At 41.4% G+C, this 19,093-nt stretch overlaps 2 protein-coding genes across 10 annotated transcripts in view; both read right to left on the bottom strand.

Moving 5' to 3' along the window:
• Nucleotides 1-44: 44 nt before the first annotated feature.
• On the bottom strand, nucleotides 45-9,363 carry acad9 (acyl-CoA dehydrogenase family, member 9). Its single transcript, XM_036531089.1, has 18 exons — nucleotides 9,100-9,363; nucleotides 8,785-8,878; nucleotides 8,461-8,562; nucleotides 8,226-8,332; nucleotides 7,727-7,827; nucleotides 7,150-7,228; nucleotides 6,277-6,451; nucleotides 6,030-6,103; nucleotides 5,388-5,463; nucleotides 5,072-5,142; nucleotides 4,508-4,627; nucleotides 3,993-4,121; nucleotides 3,454-3,533; nucleotides 3,204-3,330; nucleotides 2,733-2,810; nucleotides 1,045-1,173; nucleotides 552-624; nucleotides 45-263 (listed from the first exon to the last, which is right to left on the bottom strand). Exons 1-18 carry the CDS (start codon nucleotides 9,280-9,282, stop codon nucleotides 163-165), a joined length of 1,899 nt encoding a protein of 632 aa, XP_036386982.1. The 5' UTR covers nucleotides 9,283-9,363; the 3' UTR covers nucleotides 45-162.
• A 3,288-nt stretch (nucleotides 9,364-12,651) lies between these two features.
• The window catches only part of iqsec1b (IQ motif and Sec7 domain ArfGEF 1b), a 178,684-nt gene continuing 172,242 nt past the window's right edge, over nucleotides 12,652-19,093 (bottom strand). For 8 of the 9 annotated variants that reach the window (XM_036530230.1, XM_036530231.1, XM_036530236.1 and 5 more), the window contains 2 exons: nucleotides 18,628-18,677; nucleotides 12,652-16,999 (listed from right to left, as the gene is read on the bottom strand). In XM_036530230.1, coding sequence (XP_036386123.1) covers nucleotides 16,457-16,999; nucleotides 18,628-18,677 — 593 coding nt within the window. In that variant the 3' untranslated portion in view covers nucleotides 12,652-16,456. The remainder of the gene's footprint in view (nucleotides 17,000-18,627; nucleotides 18,678-19,093) is intronic. The other variant, XM_036530237.1, reaches the window with a different exon arrangement.

The raw sequence follows: 19,093 nt of genomic DNA, 5'->3' as shown, positions 1-19,093 counted from the left end.
TAATACTACAGCAAAGCGCATCTTCAAGAATAACTGAATATGCTCCGATGACACGAAAGTAGGTCACAGTAAATTATAAAATGGGGGAAAGAACGTGAGGAGGAGAGATGGTATCCAGTTGGACCTCAGGAAGCTCATTAGCCCCGTCATTCACAGAAGACTTCAGTAAGTCCTATCAAGTGGATGAGAGCAGATATAGGACCTCTGTGCAAGAACCTCCTTGGCAATCTTCTTTATACCATCATCATTGTTCTCAGGTGCATCTGAAACAAATTGGACCTTATTACAGGCAATCTGCATTCATTTGCAAAAGCAAAACATATACAAATGCAATTTTCTTTTACATGATCCAATTATCCAAAGAATTAAATGAAACTAGCAATTAAGCAGAAAATAATCAGAACAATATGGAAATGGAGGGAAAAAAAAGAACAAAGACTGGCGGTTTGTAAGGTCAAGTGAGAAATGTTCCTACACATGCAAGCCTTTTGTCTTTGAATGCAATAAAATGCTCTAAGCTGTTACCAATTACCATTTAGTGGCAAACTTACTTTTCTGCAGCTGATTCATCCAGAAGTTGTTTTTGAAATAGGCTTCAGAGCAGAATGTGTTTGCGAGAAGCACCTAAAGAAAACAATATACCCATTTACAAATTTCATTAGAGCTCGTTCAATATCTTGTGGAACACTGTGGAACAGTATTAACCATTAATGCTACTGCTGAGGAGGAGGCAAAGCAATCTGATGACAAAATCTGGTTTGAATATTGACCTCAAATAAGAAACTACAGGGAGTACTACACAAAAATCATAAGGGGGAAAAAGTGCAACCACATGTAAGATGCTAATTGTTTTTGTTCAAGGTATTCAATGCACATGAACTTTAAAATGAACTATGATGAAAGGAAAAACAGTAAGCTATTCATGTGGACAGATTTGCCTGTTGTTCTTAGAATAGAAGTTATGATGCATGAGAGGAGCTCAAATGAAGTTATTATTACAGTCATTTTTCACGACCTCACCAGTCGCAGCGGACTGTCTCGTACCTCGTGGTCGTGGTTGCGCAGGCCGATGCTAATGGAGCGGGAAGCCCGGGACAGGACCGCGGTCATGGCGTACAGGTTAATGAGCACATCTGCCACCCTCTTCAGAACCAGCTGTTCATCTACAATTGTCTGGGAACAGATAAGCATTCAGAGCCATGTTTCATACTGAATCTCATCTCTGTATACTGAATACAGTATCAAAGCGGTGTTTAACAATCTACTTCAGTGGGTTGAAAATGATTAAACAACACTCCGTCAAATAGAACAGATCAGTATTCAAAGCCACGATTCATACTGAAATTTACCTACAATATGAAAAGGAATAAAACGGTGCGAGTCGCGAGCGCAGAAAACATTGTCGCGAGGGCAGGAAACATTCCCGCGCACAAAGCAGCCACCATGCGCGAGAGAATTGGTGAGCGCTGGAGGGCATACGCGCTCGCATGGGTTAACTCTGCTCGCGCGAAGTTGAATTCTGCTTGCGCGAATCGACCCGAGTTTTAACAATTTGGGGGTGGAAACCAAGGGAGGCACTGGCCCTCTTATGATTGGTCACTTTCAACGCAATCACACCCTCACGGCCTCCTTGAACCTTGATTGACAGCTTCCGTTAACTGAACGACAGGCAGACACTGTTTGGGCGTATGCCCTCCTTCGCTCGCCAAGCAAAAATTCTCTCGCACGTGGTGGCTGCTTTGTGTGTGAGAATGTTTTCTGCGCTCACGAGAATGTTTTCTGTGCTCACGAGAATGCTTTATACGCTCGCGAGAATGTTTTCTGCGCTCGTGAGAATGTTTTCTGCGCTCGCGACTTTTGACATAAATCTGACGCCATATATTCCACCTTGCCTTCATCTTAAACAATAAAATTCAACCTTGTATTGAGGCACAAAATCATCTTTTTATACACAAAACTTTGAGAAAGATACACTTGCTTTATCTATAGGTAAACCGCATTGAAGTAAAACATAGATTTGACTTCATCACAAACATGTCAAAAGATTTTTCAAATAGTTTAACATAACCTTCTAAAAGACAAAAACATTATATAAAATGTGGTTAATTCAGTCAAAAAAACAACTCATAAATCTATGGACTTTCCAAGCGGTTGACTGCAACTCAAGTGAAGGGCTGATTACAATAGCACAGGCCCATAGAAATTCATTTAGGACAAAGAGACCCAGAGCCAGCTGTCAAACAGATGAGAATTACCTCAGCCCTACAGGAAGAGAGGGATTTGTGAATAGGTCCCAACTGTACTCTATAGGGCCATGCTAATTATTCTTAGTTTCTAAGGAAACCGGCAGTACTTTGCTTTACGAATAACAGATTTTTTCAAATTGCACGCTCTAAATTCCAATTCCAATGACATTACAGTCAGTTCAGCTGGACTTCCTTTCTTTCAAGCTCATCACAGAGTTTTCATAGCCTGACCGCACAGCAAAAAGTGTGAAATTTGGAAAATGGCCTTCTATAATGAGTTTTAAGATCTGGTGTTATGCAGTCAACAACATTAGTTTAAGAAAAGAGTTCAATTTTACATCACTAGAAGAAAACTCATTTCAAATACCATGTCATTGCTAATATTTTGCCCTTGAAGTAGCTATATGAAGATTATGAGTTAAGATAAGATCTAGTTATGAGTGCTACTTGAAGTTGCAGAGAGAAATTAGAATGACTTAAATGTACCTTCCCATATCTGTAAAGTAGTCTTTCAACAGTGGTGCCAAAAAAGTGCACATTCTCCTCAAACATCTTTGCACTGTCCTGGAGAGAGAAGGACATGTTAAATTCCAAGGTTTAATGTACATAAGGAAAAGTTGGTGAAAGAATGTAGGTGATTTCAGAGAACAGAGAGATCTGTGTACTCTGGACAATGGTCTCTGCTTTGAGAGATCACTTTGTCAGCAAAGAAATCAGTGGGAATAGAGAATCGTGGAATTCAGTGAGCGAATGAAGGTTTGTGGATAAATTGAGAATACACAGTATGAAAGCAGGGGACTGAGTCAATTAGGAAATACAGTGAAATACACAGAATGGTGAATTGTGCTTCAGTGGACAAATGCAGTGACACACTCAGTGAGTATAAATAGTATTGTGGGTAAATGGAGAAATGTATTGGAATATATTGAGAGAATGGGGGACTGTGGGTGACTGTACCGTCAGGCTGGGGTGCACCACCCCATCTTTTCCAGTCAGGCCCAGATCCACCTTGCTTCCGAAGGAGTCTCGCAGCATCTTCCCCCAAACATTCAGCATCACCCCCACGTTTCCCTTCTTCATCTCCCTGAAAATGTCGGAAGTACGGAAAAATGTCTTTAACCACTATCAGAATGCCTATCAAACGTGTTTCATATGTACTTCAAATCACAGAAAGGGCACTGAATTCAAGTCAGCATGAAATACTCACTTTATTTTCCCCGTCAATATTTTGCCAGCATACTGCATTCCCGTGAGTGCAATGTACATCCTCAGGATTTCATTCGTACCCTAGGAATGTGTATGGTATATTAATATAAATTCAGTTAGTGACAGTTGTGCCCCGTGTGACCACCCACTCAAACATGCTAAAGCCATTTCTAAGAAGTTTGCTTGGCCCTCAGTTGTACACAAGAAGCATGCTCTCTAGTGGTCAAACTGTAGAAGCACAGGACTTGGATAAGGATCCAGCCAGGAGTTTTTATTGAAGTTGGCATCTCACATTACACCATTTGTGGAAATAACCAAGACTAACAACTACAAAATTGCATTTTCTCCTGACATTTCCCAGGCAGTTCTTCTCTTTGAGAGTACAAAGAGAAAAAAATACAGTGAAATACTTTGTGCTCAAAGTATTGAATAAGAGGAATGATTTTTTTTTTGCCCTTGAGTACTACATGGAATCCACTGCAAAACCTCAGTGTGGATGAACCTTCATTCCACTAACCGAAAGGTATAAGGGGTTGTTACCTCAAAGATGAGCAGGATCCTGCAGTCCCTCAGGTAACGCTCGTAGGGGTAGTTCTTAGTGTAGCCCAGCCCCCCCAGCACCTGCAGGGCCTCACTGACGCACACCCACCCTCCCTCCGAGCTGAACACCTGCAGGGAAACACATGCATAATCACAACCGTGGAAACTGCCGTGATGATGCTTCTGGATGCACTTCAGGGCTGCAATACGGTTCAAAAGCAGCTCCGTACAGAATGTGTAAAACTCTCCAGATCCGGAGTCTGGGAGATGAAGACATGGAACAGAGCTAAAGGGCAGCAGCCTGGATCTTATCAAACACAGATTACCATCAAATGCCTGAGTGGTGACCTTTTCACTTCTGAATGACATCACTGTTGAGTTCCTCCTGTGTTTTGTCAGTGTAGCGGCATTATTATTGTCCACTTCCGATGGGATTGTCACTCTCCCACACCGTAAGAGCTCACCCTGCTGCATAGTATCATAGAGGGAGATTTATTGCTGCAGTGCCTCCTTACCTTCACCATGGCAGCCTCCAGAGAACAGTCAGGCACTCCTGGCCTGTCCATCATCCCAGCCGTCAGGTAGGCCATGCTCTCCATCACAAAGGCGTTCATAGCCATCACTGCAAACTTTTCCTGCAGCAACACATGCAGAAACAGAGGTTACCACCCACATACCAAAACAACTTCTCCCAACACATGGGTTACCACCCACAGACCAAAACCACTTCTTCCAACACCGGGTTACCGCCCATATACTCCAACCACTCCTCCAAACACTCAAGTCATCGCCCACATACCCACACCATTCCTTCAAACACAAAACCTACCACTCACATACTCAAACCACTCCTCCAAACACATGGGTTACCACCCACACACCTATGCTACTCCAGGAATGTTATTTGCATCACCCACATAAACACATGAACACAAGCATACGAACACTGCACAGACATATTCATAAGATGAGATCTTTTTAGACAAACAACGACTAAGAGGTAAATAAACAGCATTAATTCCTGAACCACTTTTTATGGATATAGCTCAGAGGCCAGGAAAATGAAACTGATTTCATACCTGGACCATTCCGAACTCACTGAGACTCTTGTTAAACTGCTTCCTTGTTCCTGCATATTCTGCTGTCATCTCTGAAAAGCAGAATGAAGTCCACATCAACCAACAAACTGAGGTCTACCCAGGTCCATCCTGCCTCATGACCTTCCCCAAAGCCTGCTCTAACCTTCCCACCACACCAATTGAAGCCAACCCCCCCCCCCCCCCCCCCACAGATCTAACTGCATCCACCACCCAGCCATCCCTTCAACTCCACCTACGCACCCACCTACCCAACCCAAAAGCCCAGTCCTTCCTTCTATTGAGGCACCCCTCTCACCTATCAGCTTCTTGATCATTCCTGCACCAGCACTGCCCATGCTGAACCTCCCACTGTTCAGGATGTTCATTGCCACCTACACAACACACATGAGAAATGTCAGACTAACAAGCAATGATGCACAACCTGTCTAACAATGACATCCTCAATGTCAGATAAGCAAACATGTAATGAGACAGTATGTGCAAAGTCTGACAAGAGCAAAACGTTACATACAAACATGCTCAAATTGCATCTGACAATCTAGCAACAGACAATTTGAAACAACATGGAAACTTCTGATCATACGCAGACTCATAATGTAAGACAATCCATCAGACACCTTGAAACACATAGTGGCAGACTGTCAAACTATCAAATGAAACAGTGGATGCAAAAAAAAAAAAAAAAACCTACGTAAGACAAGCCATCTAAAGCACAGAAAGATATGCTGGGACATAAAATCACTGACTAAAGTGTATTAAAACTCAGCTGGGAACATGCAGTCATAATGAATAAAAAATCCCTGTATATTGAAAGGATTTTTAATCAAACTCCAAAGCATTGTCTTTTTATCTTTCCCCCTGTGAAAATCAATCAGAGCGTGGAGGCGCCCGAGCTGAACATCTGATTGCAGAGACTTTGACAGGATGAATAAATTACCTTAAATCCGCCTCCAACTTCCCCGATTACATTCTCCACTGGCACCTTGGTGTTATCAAACACCACTTCACAGGCTGAAAAATGAACAGCAGCACTGCATTAAATCAACTCCAGAACGCAATGCATCCTGAGCATCCTGCAAGCTTGCATCCCGCTCACACCGTACTGAACAGCCACTCTGCACACCCTCACTGCATCACGCAGCTGCGTGCGTATGCAATGTGGCGCACAGGTCCAGTGTACTCACTGTTAGACCCACGAATTCCCAGCTTGTCCTCTGGCTTCCCGCTGGTGATGCCCCCGAACGCCCTCTCCACGATGAACGCAGAGATTTTGTCTTTCTTCTGACCGTCTTTGTCCACCACCTCTGTTCTTGCAAACACAGTGAAAATATCAGCCAACCCCCCATTGGATATCCAGATCTGAAAAACAAACAAATGAAAAGAAAAAAATAATAATTTACACTCCAGCTGGCAAGCATCTGTCAAACAAACAGTTATGACAAAACTGTTTAATACTTAACATAGATTTTCTGTGTTGGGTAGAGTAACTGAAGTACTGGAGTATGATCAAGGTTACAATCAAAAGCCACTGTATATACACTTAGACAGTGACATCTTACCTATCTATTTGACTAATGTAATTATTTTTAATCAAATGTATTAATGCATAACACTGATTTCTACACAAGTTGTTTAAAAAAATGATCAATGTAGACAATAGACAGTTCAGCAATACAACTGACAATATACAATATACATCTCAATCAATGCACAAACACTAATATATTTCACCAGATAATTTTAACAGTAATAATAAAACAAAATTGATCATCACATTATCTTTTCATCAACACTCATAACATTGATTACATATCTTGAAAATATAATTAATGACAGCAAGGTCTTGAACATTAACCTTTTCTGCACTGGCATTTTTGTGGTCATTTCATTGTATTAGATTTTATGGAACCGTTCTCAAAGGCAAGATGCCATCTCTCATATCATGTCACAGCCAATGGTATTGATGTGAATGCTGAAAAGGCTGAAACGCTCAGTGTCACTTGAGTGGTGGCCAGAGCACTGTGTGAACACGGTATTCCCTTCCCAGCATCCTTCACCTTTGATCCATTGATCAGGTAATGTTGCCCATCCTCAGTCAGCGTGGCTCGAGTCTGAATGGAAGCAGCATCACTCCCACTGACAAACACACACAAGCATTAACGTTAGAAAAATTAAGTCATACTTCTGACTTAATCAGCCATGCATGGTATTAAATAATAGCTTTTAGGGATGGAAACGGCATTTCCACTGCACAGCGGTTTGATCGTTTCTAGGATTTACTGGAAGCAGATTAGTGTACTGAGTGGGAGCTGCCTGGTAGTGGTATGCGAATTTACCTTGGAATGGCTCAAAGTTCTATGCTTAGGGAGGGCAATATCTGTCCCTGAAAGCTAGTATTTAATGCTTCTCAGAATTATAATGCCTGGCTTTGCTGTGGCCAAAGTGAAGGAGCTACTTCATAACCATTCACTGTCCCACCTCCTAAAGTGATACGGTGGGTCAAGCCATTAACTGTTAGCTACACAAGTTAACACAAACTTATGGGCTCTGAAATCTGTGCATGACAGTGAATGAGCGATTTAAGGACATAAAGTATGAGGCTGATCAGACAGCAGGACTGGTTCTAGGTCCTACCTGCCAGGCTCAGTCAGGCAGAATGCTGCCACATGCTCCCCGGTTGCCAGCTTGGGCAGGTATTTGGCTTTCTGCTCCTCATTTCCAGCAATCAGGATCCCCTTTAAAAAGAGAGTCAATACAGAGGCTGTATGAACACATCACTGTTCCTTTATTGTTTCAAGGAAACTGGACCAAGGTTTCTGGATAGCCTAGCCTCTTCTGATAAGGAGCAACTTATAAAGATGATGGTGCCAACACCATTCCCAATTAAGTGAAATAATTATGTTGTAACAGACAGTTGAAACTGCAACCTGCACATACAGTTGTACATACAGATTCATATATGATTCATACATGTCACGTGTTATAATTCACCAGTCATTGCAGTGATTTTTAAGCAAAACAGAAAACATTCTCCTGGGAAGTGGACTCCTTTCAGGTGCACCTAGTGGTTAATTCAAGAGATGTAAAATACCCGTTTAACCTCACAAAGTAAAACTAGCTTACACTGAGTTACCTTTAGACCTATAGCTTGATGAGCAGCTAGTGTTACGGCAATGGAGCCATCCAAGGATATGATCTCCCCCAGGCGGGCATACATAGTATTAGACAGGCCAAGCCCCCCTGAAAACACAGGTTTGGAAACGTATGTGATAAAGAATTCTGTGAGTGTCACAAACACAAACAAAGCTAGAGGTTAAAGATGAAAACTGACCAATTCTACGACACAAGTGCATTCCGTTCTTCCTTACCATATTCCTCTGGCACCTGGATTCCAAAGAGACCCAGCTCTTTCAACCCATTCATGGTTTCGGGAGGGATTTTCGCTTCATGGTCGATTCTCTTAGAATCCACTGAAACATATCGACATTACGGCTAGGATACACTTACACAAAAAATACTAGATTGCATTGTATGGCTCTACCTTTAAAATGAGTCAAACAATATGGAAGGTCAATTTACAAACAACGTGCACAGAATAAGCACACAAATATGAACCACACAAGTTATAACAAGCTTAAGTACAGCTCGAAAGATGAGGTGAATAGGGTAACAGTTTTCTCCCTTCGACTTACCGTCTTCACTGAAAAACTTTTCTACTGGTGAAACAAACTGGTTGATCTCTTCTAGCTCTTCACTGCTTACCTCAGGGTAGGGAAAGACCTCCTCCTACAACGAGAGTAATGTCCCTCTATTTAGCTAGCGAGCAACAATTTAGTTAAGCCTACAGAGTCTTAACGTTTGAACAGCTAGCTAGTTAGCTAACAATTAACTTAACAGCTAAATATTTTATGTGTCGCCGTTTAAGTAACTAGCTAGCCAGACAGCGAGCTAACTAAATCATTTAACTAACGTTGACCGGAAAGAAGGTAACCAATCAGATAACTTACCTTGTTTACTTTGCCAAGAAATAAGTCTTTAGCATACGCAAGTTTCCTCGTATGTGTCCTGAAAAAGCGTTCAGACTGCAAATATGACGTGACTTCATTCCCAGACTGTGTAACTCGTGGTGACAATAACCGCCTCCCTAATCTAACGTATTTAGAAAAAATAAACAGCCGGTTTAAACTCATTGCAGCGAAATTATCCCACCGCTTCTCCTTGAATCGTCTCTGAGAGCTGGATGCTATCAATTCAGCAACACCTTTCACCTGTTTTTGTCGCACGATAATGACGTAAATTGAGGGTTGCGCGACAACGTAGTTTGCACACTTCACGTTTGTACCACTGGGCGGCAAACTTCAGTTAAATTTCGTATGAGTAAAACAACTTTGGCTATGAACTATGCAGATTATTTGTTTACTTCTGTGTTTGAATCTTATCATTCAGTAATATGCTCTGTTCACATTTCCTCAAGAGCACGTTCAGCTATTTGGTAAAGATACTAGAAATATCTGAAATATCCACTGTTCAGAGACATTTTTAAATCCTCACAATATTCATTAATAATATTTTTTATGTCCTCTGCCTTTTTTTCAGCAATAGCTTTTAATACAACATAATCCTTTCAAGTGGGAGCCTTTTAAAAGGTGGTATTATAATTGAGCTGTAACTCATTAAAGAATTTTCAGACAATATATATATACACACACACATCAGAATATTCATTGTGTTTTTATTTTATTGTATTAAAATGTATCAAAAATATCAAAATGTGCCTATGTCTTCCAAAGGTTGAAATCTAAAGAAAACTGAATGGTACACCATATGTTAAACTAGAAACCGTAGGCAAATAAACCAACATGACTGATCTGTAGATTGCTATTGTTTTGTAGTCTAGGAAAAGATCCCAAATTTACACTCAGCCTGTCTTTTTCTGAACCTGCCAAGGGAGAGACTGTGTCTGTCTGCCTCTCTCCCTTTCTCTTGCTCTCTGTCCAGAAATGATGCAGCAGTTTAGCCTGGCACACTCCTAAGAACTGAGATATATTTAGCACAAACCTTCAAGAGACCAGACAGACAAAAAGGGCAAGTCACCACTGTTACACCACCTGTTTCCCAATTAGTCACAGAAATAGAAGGGGAGGGTTGTCGCAGGGAAGGGTCACGCGCTTCAGAATTCCGGTCCCGACTGAGGATAAACAACAATGACAAACCAAGGAAAGAAAGAAAATAATAAAGCATACTTCGAAAGCAGAGGTTATTCTGTGATCTGTTGAATCCAATCACTGAAAATGATGAATAGTGGTTAACAGAGGAGATGGACTAACAATGCATGTCAGACACGCATCATGGTCTGAAAGCGGTCCTTTTGAGTCATCAGATTCATATGCACCTTTCTCTTTTCTGCAGGCTACCAGCAAATGTGTCTCAGTCAAACAGGAGGGCATCTGGGTTTTTAATATCCCCAAGGACAGTTCTCAGTTCTCCAGCAGCTAACCTTGGGCCTGACCTCCAACACATGGAAAACTACAGGCACATTTTCTCAAATTTCCTAGGCTCAGGAAAAGAATAGCCACACCAAACTAGCTGCACGGGGGCATTCAATAAGGACACTGCAGAACTGTGCATCTGAAAGCAGCTAATACATACTGTATATGTAGACACAAACATACATATACTGTAGTGACCCCTTAAGAGCCTTAAACTACCACTTACTATATATCTTGTAATGAGAACATGGCTGTAAACATGTGAGGTTTTGGAGGTAATGGGTAAGGTCATTCATTTGTAATGAAACACATATATTCATTTATATTCTTATTCTTAAAAATGCCTGTAGATGCTTGTAAACTGCATTTTTCTCATATTTAATGGAGAAATGTTCCATATGCTTCAAGCACTGAATAAAACATATTTGGAATCCTTTATAAAAGAAAAATAGTAATAAGATTCACTTTAATTATTTGAATGTCATATTGCAAATCGCTAGCACTATGTGGTTTAAATGCCATGCCACCTGTCCTTAGCTAAAATCAGAATAATTCAAGTCATGTTAAATAAGACTGTCTTAGTGCTAAATGGCACTCTGTAGGCCACAAAGGTTTCTCTTTTCTTTTCTTTATGTTCGTTTTCCTTCATCCTTCAAGACGCTTATGATAGTCTTTTGGAATCTTAAACAGTGCAGACAATGGGATTCACAATTTCACAGCTGCATCTCTTTGGCAGAACTTTTCTCTATCCTACGACAAAAGCAGGCAGTGTTGCTGATCTGTAGAGTGCATTTTCCCTTTTCTTGCCATCCAGGCAGTTAGCTAAACACATCTACATTTACATTTATTCATTTGGTCCAAAGCAACCTACAAGTGAGGCAGAGTACAACACAAGCAAAAGGCCATATAAGGAGTCAACAATATTAGAAGCATCTATGTTCTCAGCCTAATTTTTTTTCAAAATATTCGAAGAGCTTTAATAATCACATTAAGAATAATTAGAAAATTAGAAAAAGAATGTATTGAAATTCTAGATAAATTTTTAAAAATTATGCCATGCTGAACTGGATTCAGTATCATTTTATATCCAAATGAGCCCAAAATGATACCTGGCTGCTTGATTCTTACAAGGCGAGTATTTAAGATATAATCTCATTACTTCATTTAATATCATTGTAAGATGTTTTTCTGGCACCAAAGTGTCACTGCTATTCTTTATTTCCCCTGTGATTTTGATTGTTTGATTGAGCCTGTGATGGACAGTACTTTCCACAGAAATTAACTCAACATTATGGTAATCCCCCCGGGGTGGTAGCAAAAATTTGATGAGTGCTATTGAATATATTAGTGCTCAGTAAAAAAATGAAATTAAATTTTATGTATTATTAATTACATCATATTTATGCTTGAAATATCATGGGTCATAGTTCTTAGTTTTGTGTCATTATTTTAGACATGTCAAGATGGGCTCAAACTGGTAACCTCAGAGTGCTGGCGTGGGAAGCAAAATGGTTTCCTGAGAAGCTGAAGAGCACCGATGTGAAACAAGTGCAAATTTGAATGACAAACACAAGTCCGTTGACTCTTGTGTCTGTACAGAGTGGACACTCCAGAGGGCAGATGAAAAGGTTAAATGTTACATTTCTGGTTTATAAGCAGTGGATCAAACTGAATCAGACTATGGCTTTGTGGCATGCTCAAATAAATACTGAATCAAGAAGTAATTAAAAACTTGATAGTTGTAAATTCTTTAGACTGTAGAAATTCAGTTTGTGAACTACATTTGGTCACTTTGACCATGTAGTTTATTTTCTACTTTTCTGTAATGAACATTTCTGGAGTTGTGTGCGACGGATGGAAAATAACTAATTTTGTACCAATGTACTCATTTTATTTCTCTATGTCATGATATAATGTACTATATATGACATGATTTGACAGAAATAGTTTCTGCTTGATCAATCACAGTCTTGACATCAAAACAGCAGTAACAAATTATGGAGTATGGACAATGTAATGGAGGCGATGGTTTCTTTTCAGACAGCAAAAGTGACAAAAGCACGAGTCTTATATTGTTTTATTTCGCGTTCTCAACATTGTCACAGTTATAGTTTTACATCAATAGGGTCTTATCTACTTACAAACAAAATGCATATTAAAATGAAAGCACTCCTCTCTTCCCTTTTTAATTACAAAATGGGCCTCGAGTCAGAGAATAGAAGCATCCCAACATGAAGACGAGAAGCAGTGAAAATGATGTAACAGTCTGTTTTTAAGACCTAGATCCTATGACAGTTCAATACAGTTGGAAGCAGAAGCAGCTATATGTTATTTTTTTTCTTCTAGGGAGGAGATAGGAATGCACCCTTGATGTGACTGCAGACATTATATTGGAGTACTAATAATATACAGACTATATACAGTTTATTATCCCCAGTGACGTTTCTGTGAGTCCCATCGCCCCATCTCACCCCTCCCACCCTCATCCCTTTCCCTTTTCTCATCCCCTTTTGTATTCCTTGAGATATGTCTTCTTTCTGTCCCCCAGTTCTGTCTGTTATTTACACACTGCAAGTCCGCGGCTCGGAGACAGAAGTGCAATGGTGTCTTTACAATGAGTTTCAGAAATGAAATGCATGCTGGACCGCAGTAACACACAGCTTAAATATGGAACGGCAAGTCAACATCAAGAGTTTCACTTAAGAGAAAAATCAAAATGAAGGAGAAATGAAATTAAAAAATGCACTGGCTAAGTTTCCTTCAGCCCGCAATTAACAAGAAACAAGAGGCATTGGCTGCATGCAGAGCGGCGTTTTTTTTCTCTCCTCAGACTGACTGGCCGTGAACATCGCTGAAGCGCTACAATACATGTGCATTATATGTAGGTCAACTTTTACATTTTTTTTCCTTTTTACATTTGCCTTATAATTCGTTATTAAACTTAAAAAAGTAAAAGTAAAATCAAATGTACAAAGACACATTCGTTTGATTATTGTTGTCCCAGAAAAGATTTGTTTCAGCATTCAGTTGTAGTTCTTTTTGAGGGATGTGTTACTGATGGAAAATTTCAGACATTAAACTCTGACATGGCAGGGAATTTGAATCTGAACACAGGACTGTGTTTGAGGTTACAGTAACTGTACAAATCACAAACTCACTCAGGATTTGTACAGCTTTAGCCTGGTTTTATTATCAATATTTTTATTACATATGTGTGTAATCAGACACTCCATTGGCATGTCTGAATGGTGAATGAAACTCTTCTCTATGATGGTGTCATATTACAGTTACCCTTGCTGAGAACACATGTAGACAAAAAAATCTCCATCCCTTATCTGTTTATTAAACACAGCACAAATTGAAAGAAGAGCAGAGAGTCCTATAAAAGTATGTACATACATACATCCCTCTTTGTACCACTGTGTTTCAGTGGGTACTATATGCCTATCAGTATTTACACAAACAAGAAATGTTATTTAACTGAATCTCTTCTGGAACAACCCTAGATAACAGCCTTTACTATTGGTACACAGTGGTATGAAGAAAAGTCTACATATTGTAATATGTTATCACTTAACTTCAACAATAGTCAACAGTAACACTGATATATTTTGTGAATATACAATATGTAGAAGAATAGCCTCACAATATTAACATTACATGCAAGATTATTTTTCTTTGACATTCCTCATCTCTGCTGGAAGCAGGTTCCCAAATATCATAGGGCCACACGCAAGCCACTGAGAGAAAATGATCCAGAACACAAGGAAAAGAAAAAATAACAAAGCAATGTGAGATGAACAAAAAACACACCCACCTTATTTAGTACATAATCAAAACATATATATTGCACATATGGTTAGAAAAATAATAAAATTTAAAATAAGAGTCCAACTCAAAACTGCTGATATTGCTCTCAATGTATAATGACTCATTTCATCCACTGCTAAATTTAAAGAGGGTGGTGAGTAACACTGGGGTCATTTTAACTTGAATGTCCCAACCTTGTCATCTTTCCAGCACCATTGCAACATTTACCACCCTACCCCTCCACTTCACAAACACCCCACCAGAAATACAAAAGGGCTGAAATTCAGGAATTCCTCTGACTCTCTGTACACTGAAAATGTCATTGTGATCATATTCAGATCCAGAGAAAAAAAATGTTAAAGGAAAACGATGCAGCTATGTACTACAGCTACGGTGTGCTGTCACCCTTGATATGTGCCACACCCACACACCCCTCTTCCCCACTTTGCGGTTTCCATGAGGGCCACTCAGGGCCTGACCTGGTTCCCCTGGCCTACAGACAGCCAGGGAGTGACTGAGTCGGCAGCAAAGCCGCAGACACACAACATACACCAACGTAACGTGCTGTGAAATCTACAATGGAAAGGGCACACTCAGCCAGCTGAGAAATTTAGCATCATGCTCAGAGCTCTGAAATGGAGGAGAGAGATCTGATCATTTCCTAGCACCAGCCTGCATTGCTTCCAAGTTTTCCTTTTTGTTCATTGCTTCAAATTAAACTTCAAAAACCCACCGGAAAAATGAATGTTTTTTTTTTTTTTGTTTTAATATACATATATATCCCTTCCAGATTCACACCTGCTGAACCATTAGTAGACAGAATAGAGTGATGTACAGTATTTCATTTAGATTTTAGTCCTCTCTAAAAAAATAGTTTAAAAAAATAAAAGAATGGTACACAAGCAGCCAGGACTGATCAGTCGAGGTTGAGATGAACCCTTCCTTCCCAGAGTGGGGCCTCAGTCCCCATCAGCCAACATGTGAAGGGCCACTCTGTGCAGGTCCTCTGTGAGGTTCAGAAAATAACACAGCTGTGCAGGTGCATGATATGTTACCGCTGCATTCTAGAATCTTCAAAGAGTTCTATTCCAAAGGCAACCAGAGATATTCCAAGTCATTGTGCCTAACTAGCATAAGCATTAATTCATATTGATAGTAGTGAAACTAAGCCTGCTACTTTAGAGTATAATACTGAGAGATTTCAGATGATGCCTTTGACCGTTTTTATTTTATAACAATAATAATAATTGCAGCTATTATTATTATCTTACAAAATACTATAAGCACGATATACACAAAGCAAATTCTTAGACTAAAATAGTTAATGCATTATTAATTGGCACATTTATTTATCATTGCTAACAGTTATCACAGAAAGCTGTGACCTACAGCTACAGTAAATACTGGAACAACTACTTTTGTTACTGATATTTTTCTGTGGTTAACTCTTGTCTGTTGGTCTCGCCATTCTTAAATTACACCAGTCTTGTACAAGGTTAAATTTTTCTGCAGCGACCAATGTGTACATTGCCGGAATTTTTTGAGAAAAGTAATTTGCTTATGCAAACACCAGTAAGCAGGCTACTGAATTATGAAGCCCATTTACAATTTGCCATGGTCTTTTTTCATGCCTCTGCCTAACTGTCTGTCACATTTACTAAAGGGGAGACAGACCTCTACTGTATTTGTAAACAGGTACAGTAACTACAAGAGCAACCTAGTGAATTCTAGCAGTTATTCCATTAATTCTGTGAATTCGAAATGATGCGGACTCTGCTGCGAAGGCATTAGATGAAGATGCAGTAAAATGCCTCCGATACCCTGGTAGAGGAAGCCAGTGATGTCCAGTGTGATATTCTCTTCTTGGAGGAGAAAGGCTCTGAGGAAAATGGAAGTACTGAGTCATTTTTGTTTCCTTCTCTCTTTGTTCCCAACTGCGTCTGAGTTGGCAGCCAACAGGGCTGCCCCACCTGCAAGAGAGCGCTCTCGCCACCACCACCGTCTGTGGCCCTGCCGTCAACTGTCTCAACGGAGTGCTTTGCCGTTCCCCTCTTTCCATCTGGCCTTACACAATGGTACTAATGCCGCTGTGCTTGGGCTTGGTGCTGCTGGGCAAAGGGGCGGGGGCTGGCTGCTGGCCGTGGTGGTGAGGTGCATGCTGGGAGTGGGAGGAATGCTGGGAGTGGGCGCTGTGGCTGTGCTGCGTGTGGGGGTGCGGGGCATAGGGCGGCTGCTGGCCGTGGGAGGACGGTTGGTGGTACTGGTGAGGGGGGTGCTGGACGTGAGCAGGGGGGTGGTAGTGATGGTGGTGGTGGTAGGGTGGGGGGTTCTGCTGAACGTGGCAGTACTGGGTGTGATGGCTGTGCATCTGCGCCTGGGTCTGGGTCTCCACCTGGGCAGTGTGGTGCAGCGTGGAGGGGTGTGGCGTGTGAGAGATCAGGGTAGGGTGCTGGGGCTGGGGCGGGGGCGCGGGTGACTTTCCCCGCTTGCTGCCGAAGAGCGTTCCCAGGAGCGAGGAGGAGTTGGGGATGGACTGGTGGCCCCGCGACGGGCACTCGCGGGTGGAGGTGGCTCTCCGGCGCATGTGGGGACTGCTAATGATGGACCCCTGCAGGAAATAAAAGAGCCATGTCATACTGCGGCTCCGTGCACCAGCGGGCAGGGCTACGCGAGGACCAGGTGGTGACCAGTGGCCTTAATCTGTGGGACGGTCCACAGCGCTGCGTTCATACTTACGGCTCATGGCGGGCTGTGAACTGTGAACAGCATGCCAAAGACGAACACAGAAAGGTCACTAAACAATGAGTGCTTTGTGAATGTGAGACAGTTGTAATGGCCATCTTGATCCTTTACAAGCTAAAATTCAACTGCCTGACCAACTGACCACTGATCCTTTTAAATACAGCAGTGGTAAAACTGGAAGAGCTGAAATTTATCACAAAAGATCCTTTTCAAGACATGTATTTCAACAGATTGTGAAAGGTGTCATTGTGAAACATAAACACTGACATTGAAAGAAGCTCTCACCAAGCATTTTCTATTACAAATACTGCAGATAGCACTTTATGCTGGAATGAACTAAAATGTTTTCCCATTTACATATAGATTAGTATTAGTACCTCAATGCATTTAATATAAAACATGAACACAAAAACCACCACTTTTCAAGACTGAAATGCATAAAGCAATTCCTTAACAGACATGCATAACATGCAGAAGCTGGAACAGGCAAACCTTCAACTGACAATTGGTTAGCATTCAAATACATTAGAGGTTGCAGTATCCTTTTAGTTTTCAGTGTTAAAACTAAAATTTTGACCATTTTACCTTAGTTGTTTAAATATTTAACAACTCTATACGCTGGGAATGGAGTGATTCACTGGTCGCGGATCAGTCTGCAGAAACTGGGTCAACACAGTTGCCTTGTTTTTGGCATCGGATGAAATATTTCAGATGTACAATCAAGGGACGTGGATGGGATACAGCTGCTTTACTGCCGGTGCTACAGACCCTCCCAGACTCAGAGTGGAACATACAGGTTTGTGCTCTGATTTCATCCCTGCACATGGAATGTTCATACAGTGATGAATGAAATCTAATGAAATCCACATTTTCACCTCCGGCAGCACGTGCCCATCCAGTTCTTCCCCATAGTGAGGCTATGGTGCTCTGCTCTGAATATGGCAGTATTTTGAGAAGGCGAGGGTGGGGAGGTTCGAGGAGCCGGGTGGGGAACAAAGAGGGGCGCAGGGTTGGGGGAAAACCTTCAAGACCAGTCAACACTGAACTGCGGGCAGCTGAAACTAACACAGCGCGACAAAACTTCACTTGCACCACAAACACAAGTGAGAAAAAGAAAGAAACTAAAACCAAAGACTGCAAAATAAAGGAAATGACTAGAAAAAAAAACCCAAAACACTGAGCTGAGACCAACACTGTCAGCCGAGAAACAATGTCACATGAATTAGTGGGATTAGTTCGCTTCATGCTTGCTACACAAGAGAGGGTTAACTGCAGCCACATAAGCAGTGGGAGACCCCTCCCTTCCAGACAGGCTTGACGTCAATGGCAAGCAGTCCAGGCATGCATATTACTCGAAACAGGCAGGTTACGCATTAATAAAATGAAAAAAAAAAAAAAACTATGAAGCAAAGGGGGGTGCAGAAACAAAAAATGCTTTTCAAAGTGCACATCATCACATAGAGAGTGGCTAGACATCAGTCGCTTCCTACTTACTTCCATATTGCTGTCTAGTGATCCTGCACTGCTGCGCCGGCCACGCTTGCCTGCCCGGGACATGCAATACCATAGATTAGAGATGGAGAACACACCTTGGTGATATATAGAGGTGTATATATCCCTCCTCCCTAGGGGGGGCGCTATGGGGCGTGTGAACACACAACAAGCTGAGACAAGTCCAACTCAGGGGCTCAAACGAGACGGGGTATCAGAGGGGAAAGTGGGGGGATCTAGCAGGCGTCACTTCGGGCAGGGGATTTGGGGAAGAGCAGGCCAATCAGAAAGCTGTCAGAAACACTGCTGCTCTGCTCCAAGGGGAGACTACATCTCTATGGAGGCTAATACCGGCAAACTGGCAGGACACTTTTTTGCTGTTGCAACAGAAGAATTTTTAGCAGAGGAGATGAGAGGTACTAGGGGCTGTCGCTATGTACTGAAAGTCTTTAGGAAGATCCGTCTGGTC

Source organism: Megalops cyprinoides, chromosome 6 (assembly GCF_013368585.1).
Source record: "Megalops cyprinoides isolate fMegCyp1 chromosome 6, fMegCyp1.pri, whole genome shotgun sequence".
NCBI lineage: Eukaryota > Metazoa > Chordata > Actinopteri > Elopiformes > Megalopidae > Megalops > Megalops cyprinoides.
Note: the sequence above shows the minus strand (reverse complement) of the source record. Positions and strands in the feature narration are given on the sequence as shown.

Bases quoted from the DNA above. Each gene is read 5' to 3' on its own strand.
- acad9 (XM_036531089.1), bottom strand. From the start codon at position 9,282: ATGAGTTTAAACCGGCTGTTTATTTTTTCTAAATACGTTAGATTAGGG. The intron at 4,122-4,507 runs GTAAGGAGGCAC...GTTTCCCTGCAG, and splicing joins TGGAGGCTGCCATGGTGAAG to GTGTTCAGCTCGGAGGGAGG. The intron at 1,174-2,732 runs GTACATTTAAGT...ATCTGTTCCCAG, and splicing joins TACTTTACAGATATGGGAAG to ACAATTGTAGATGAACAGCT.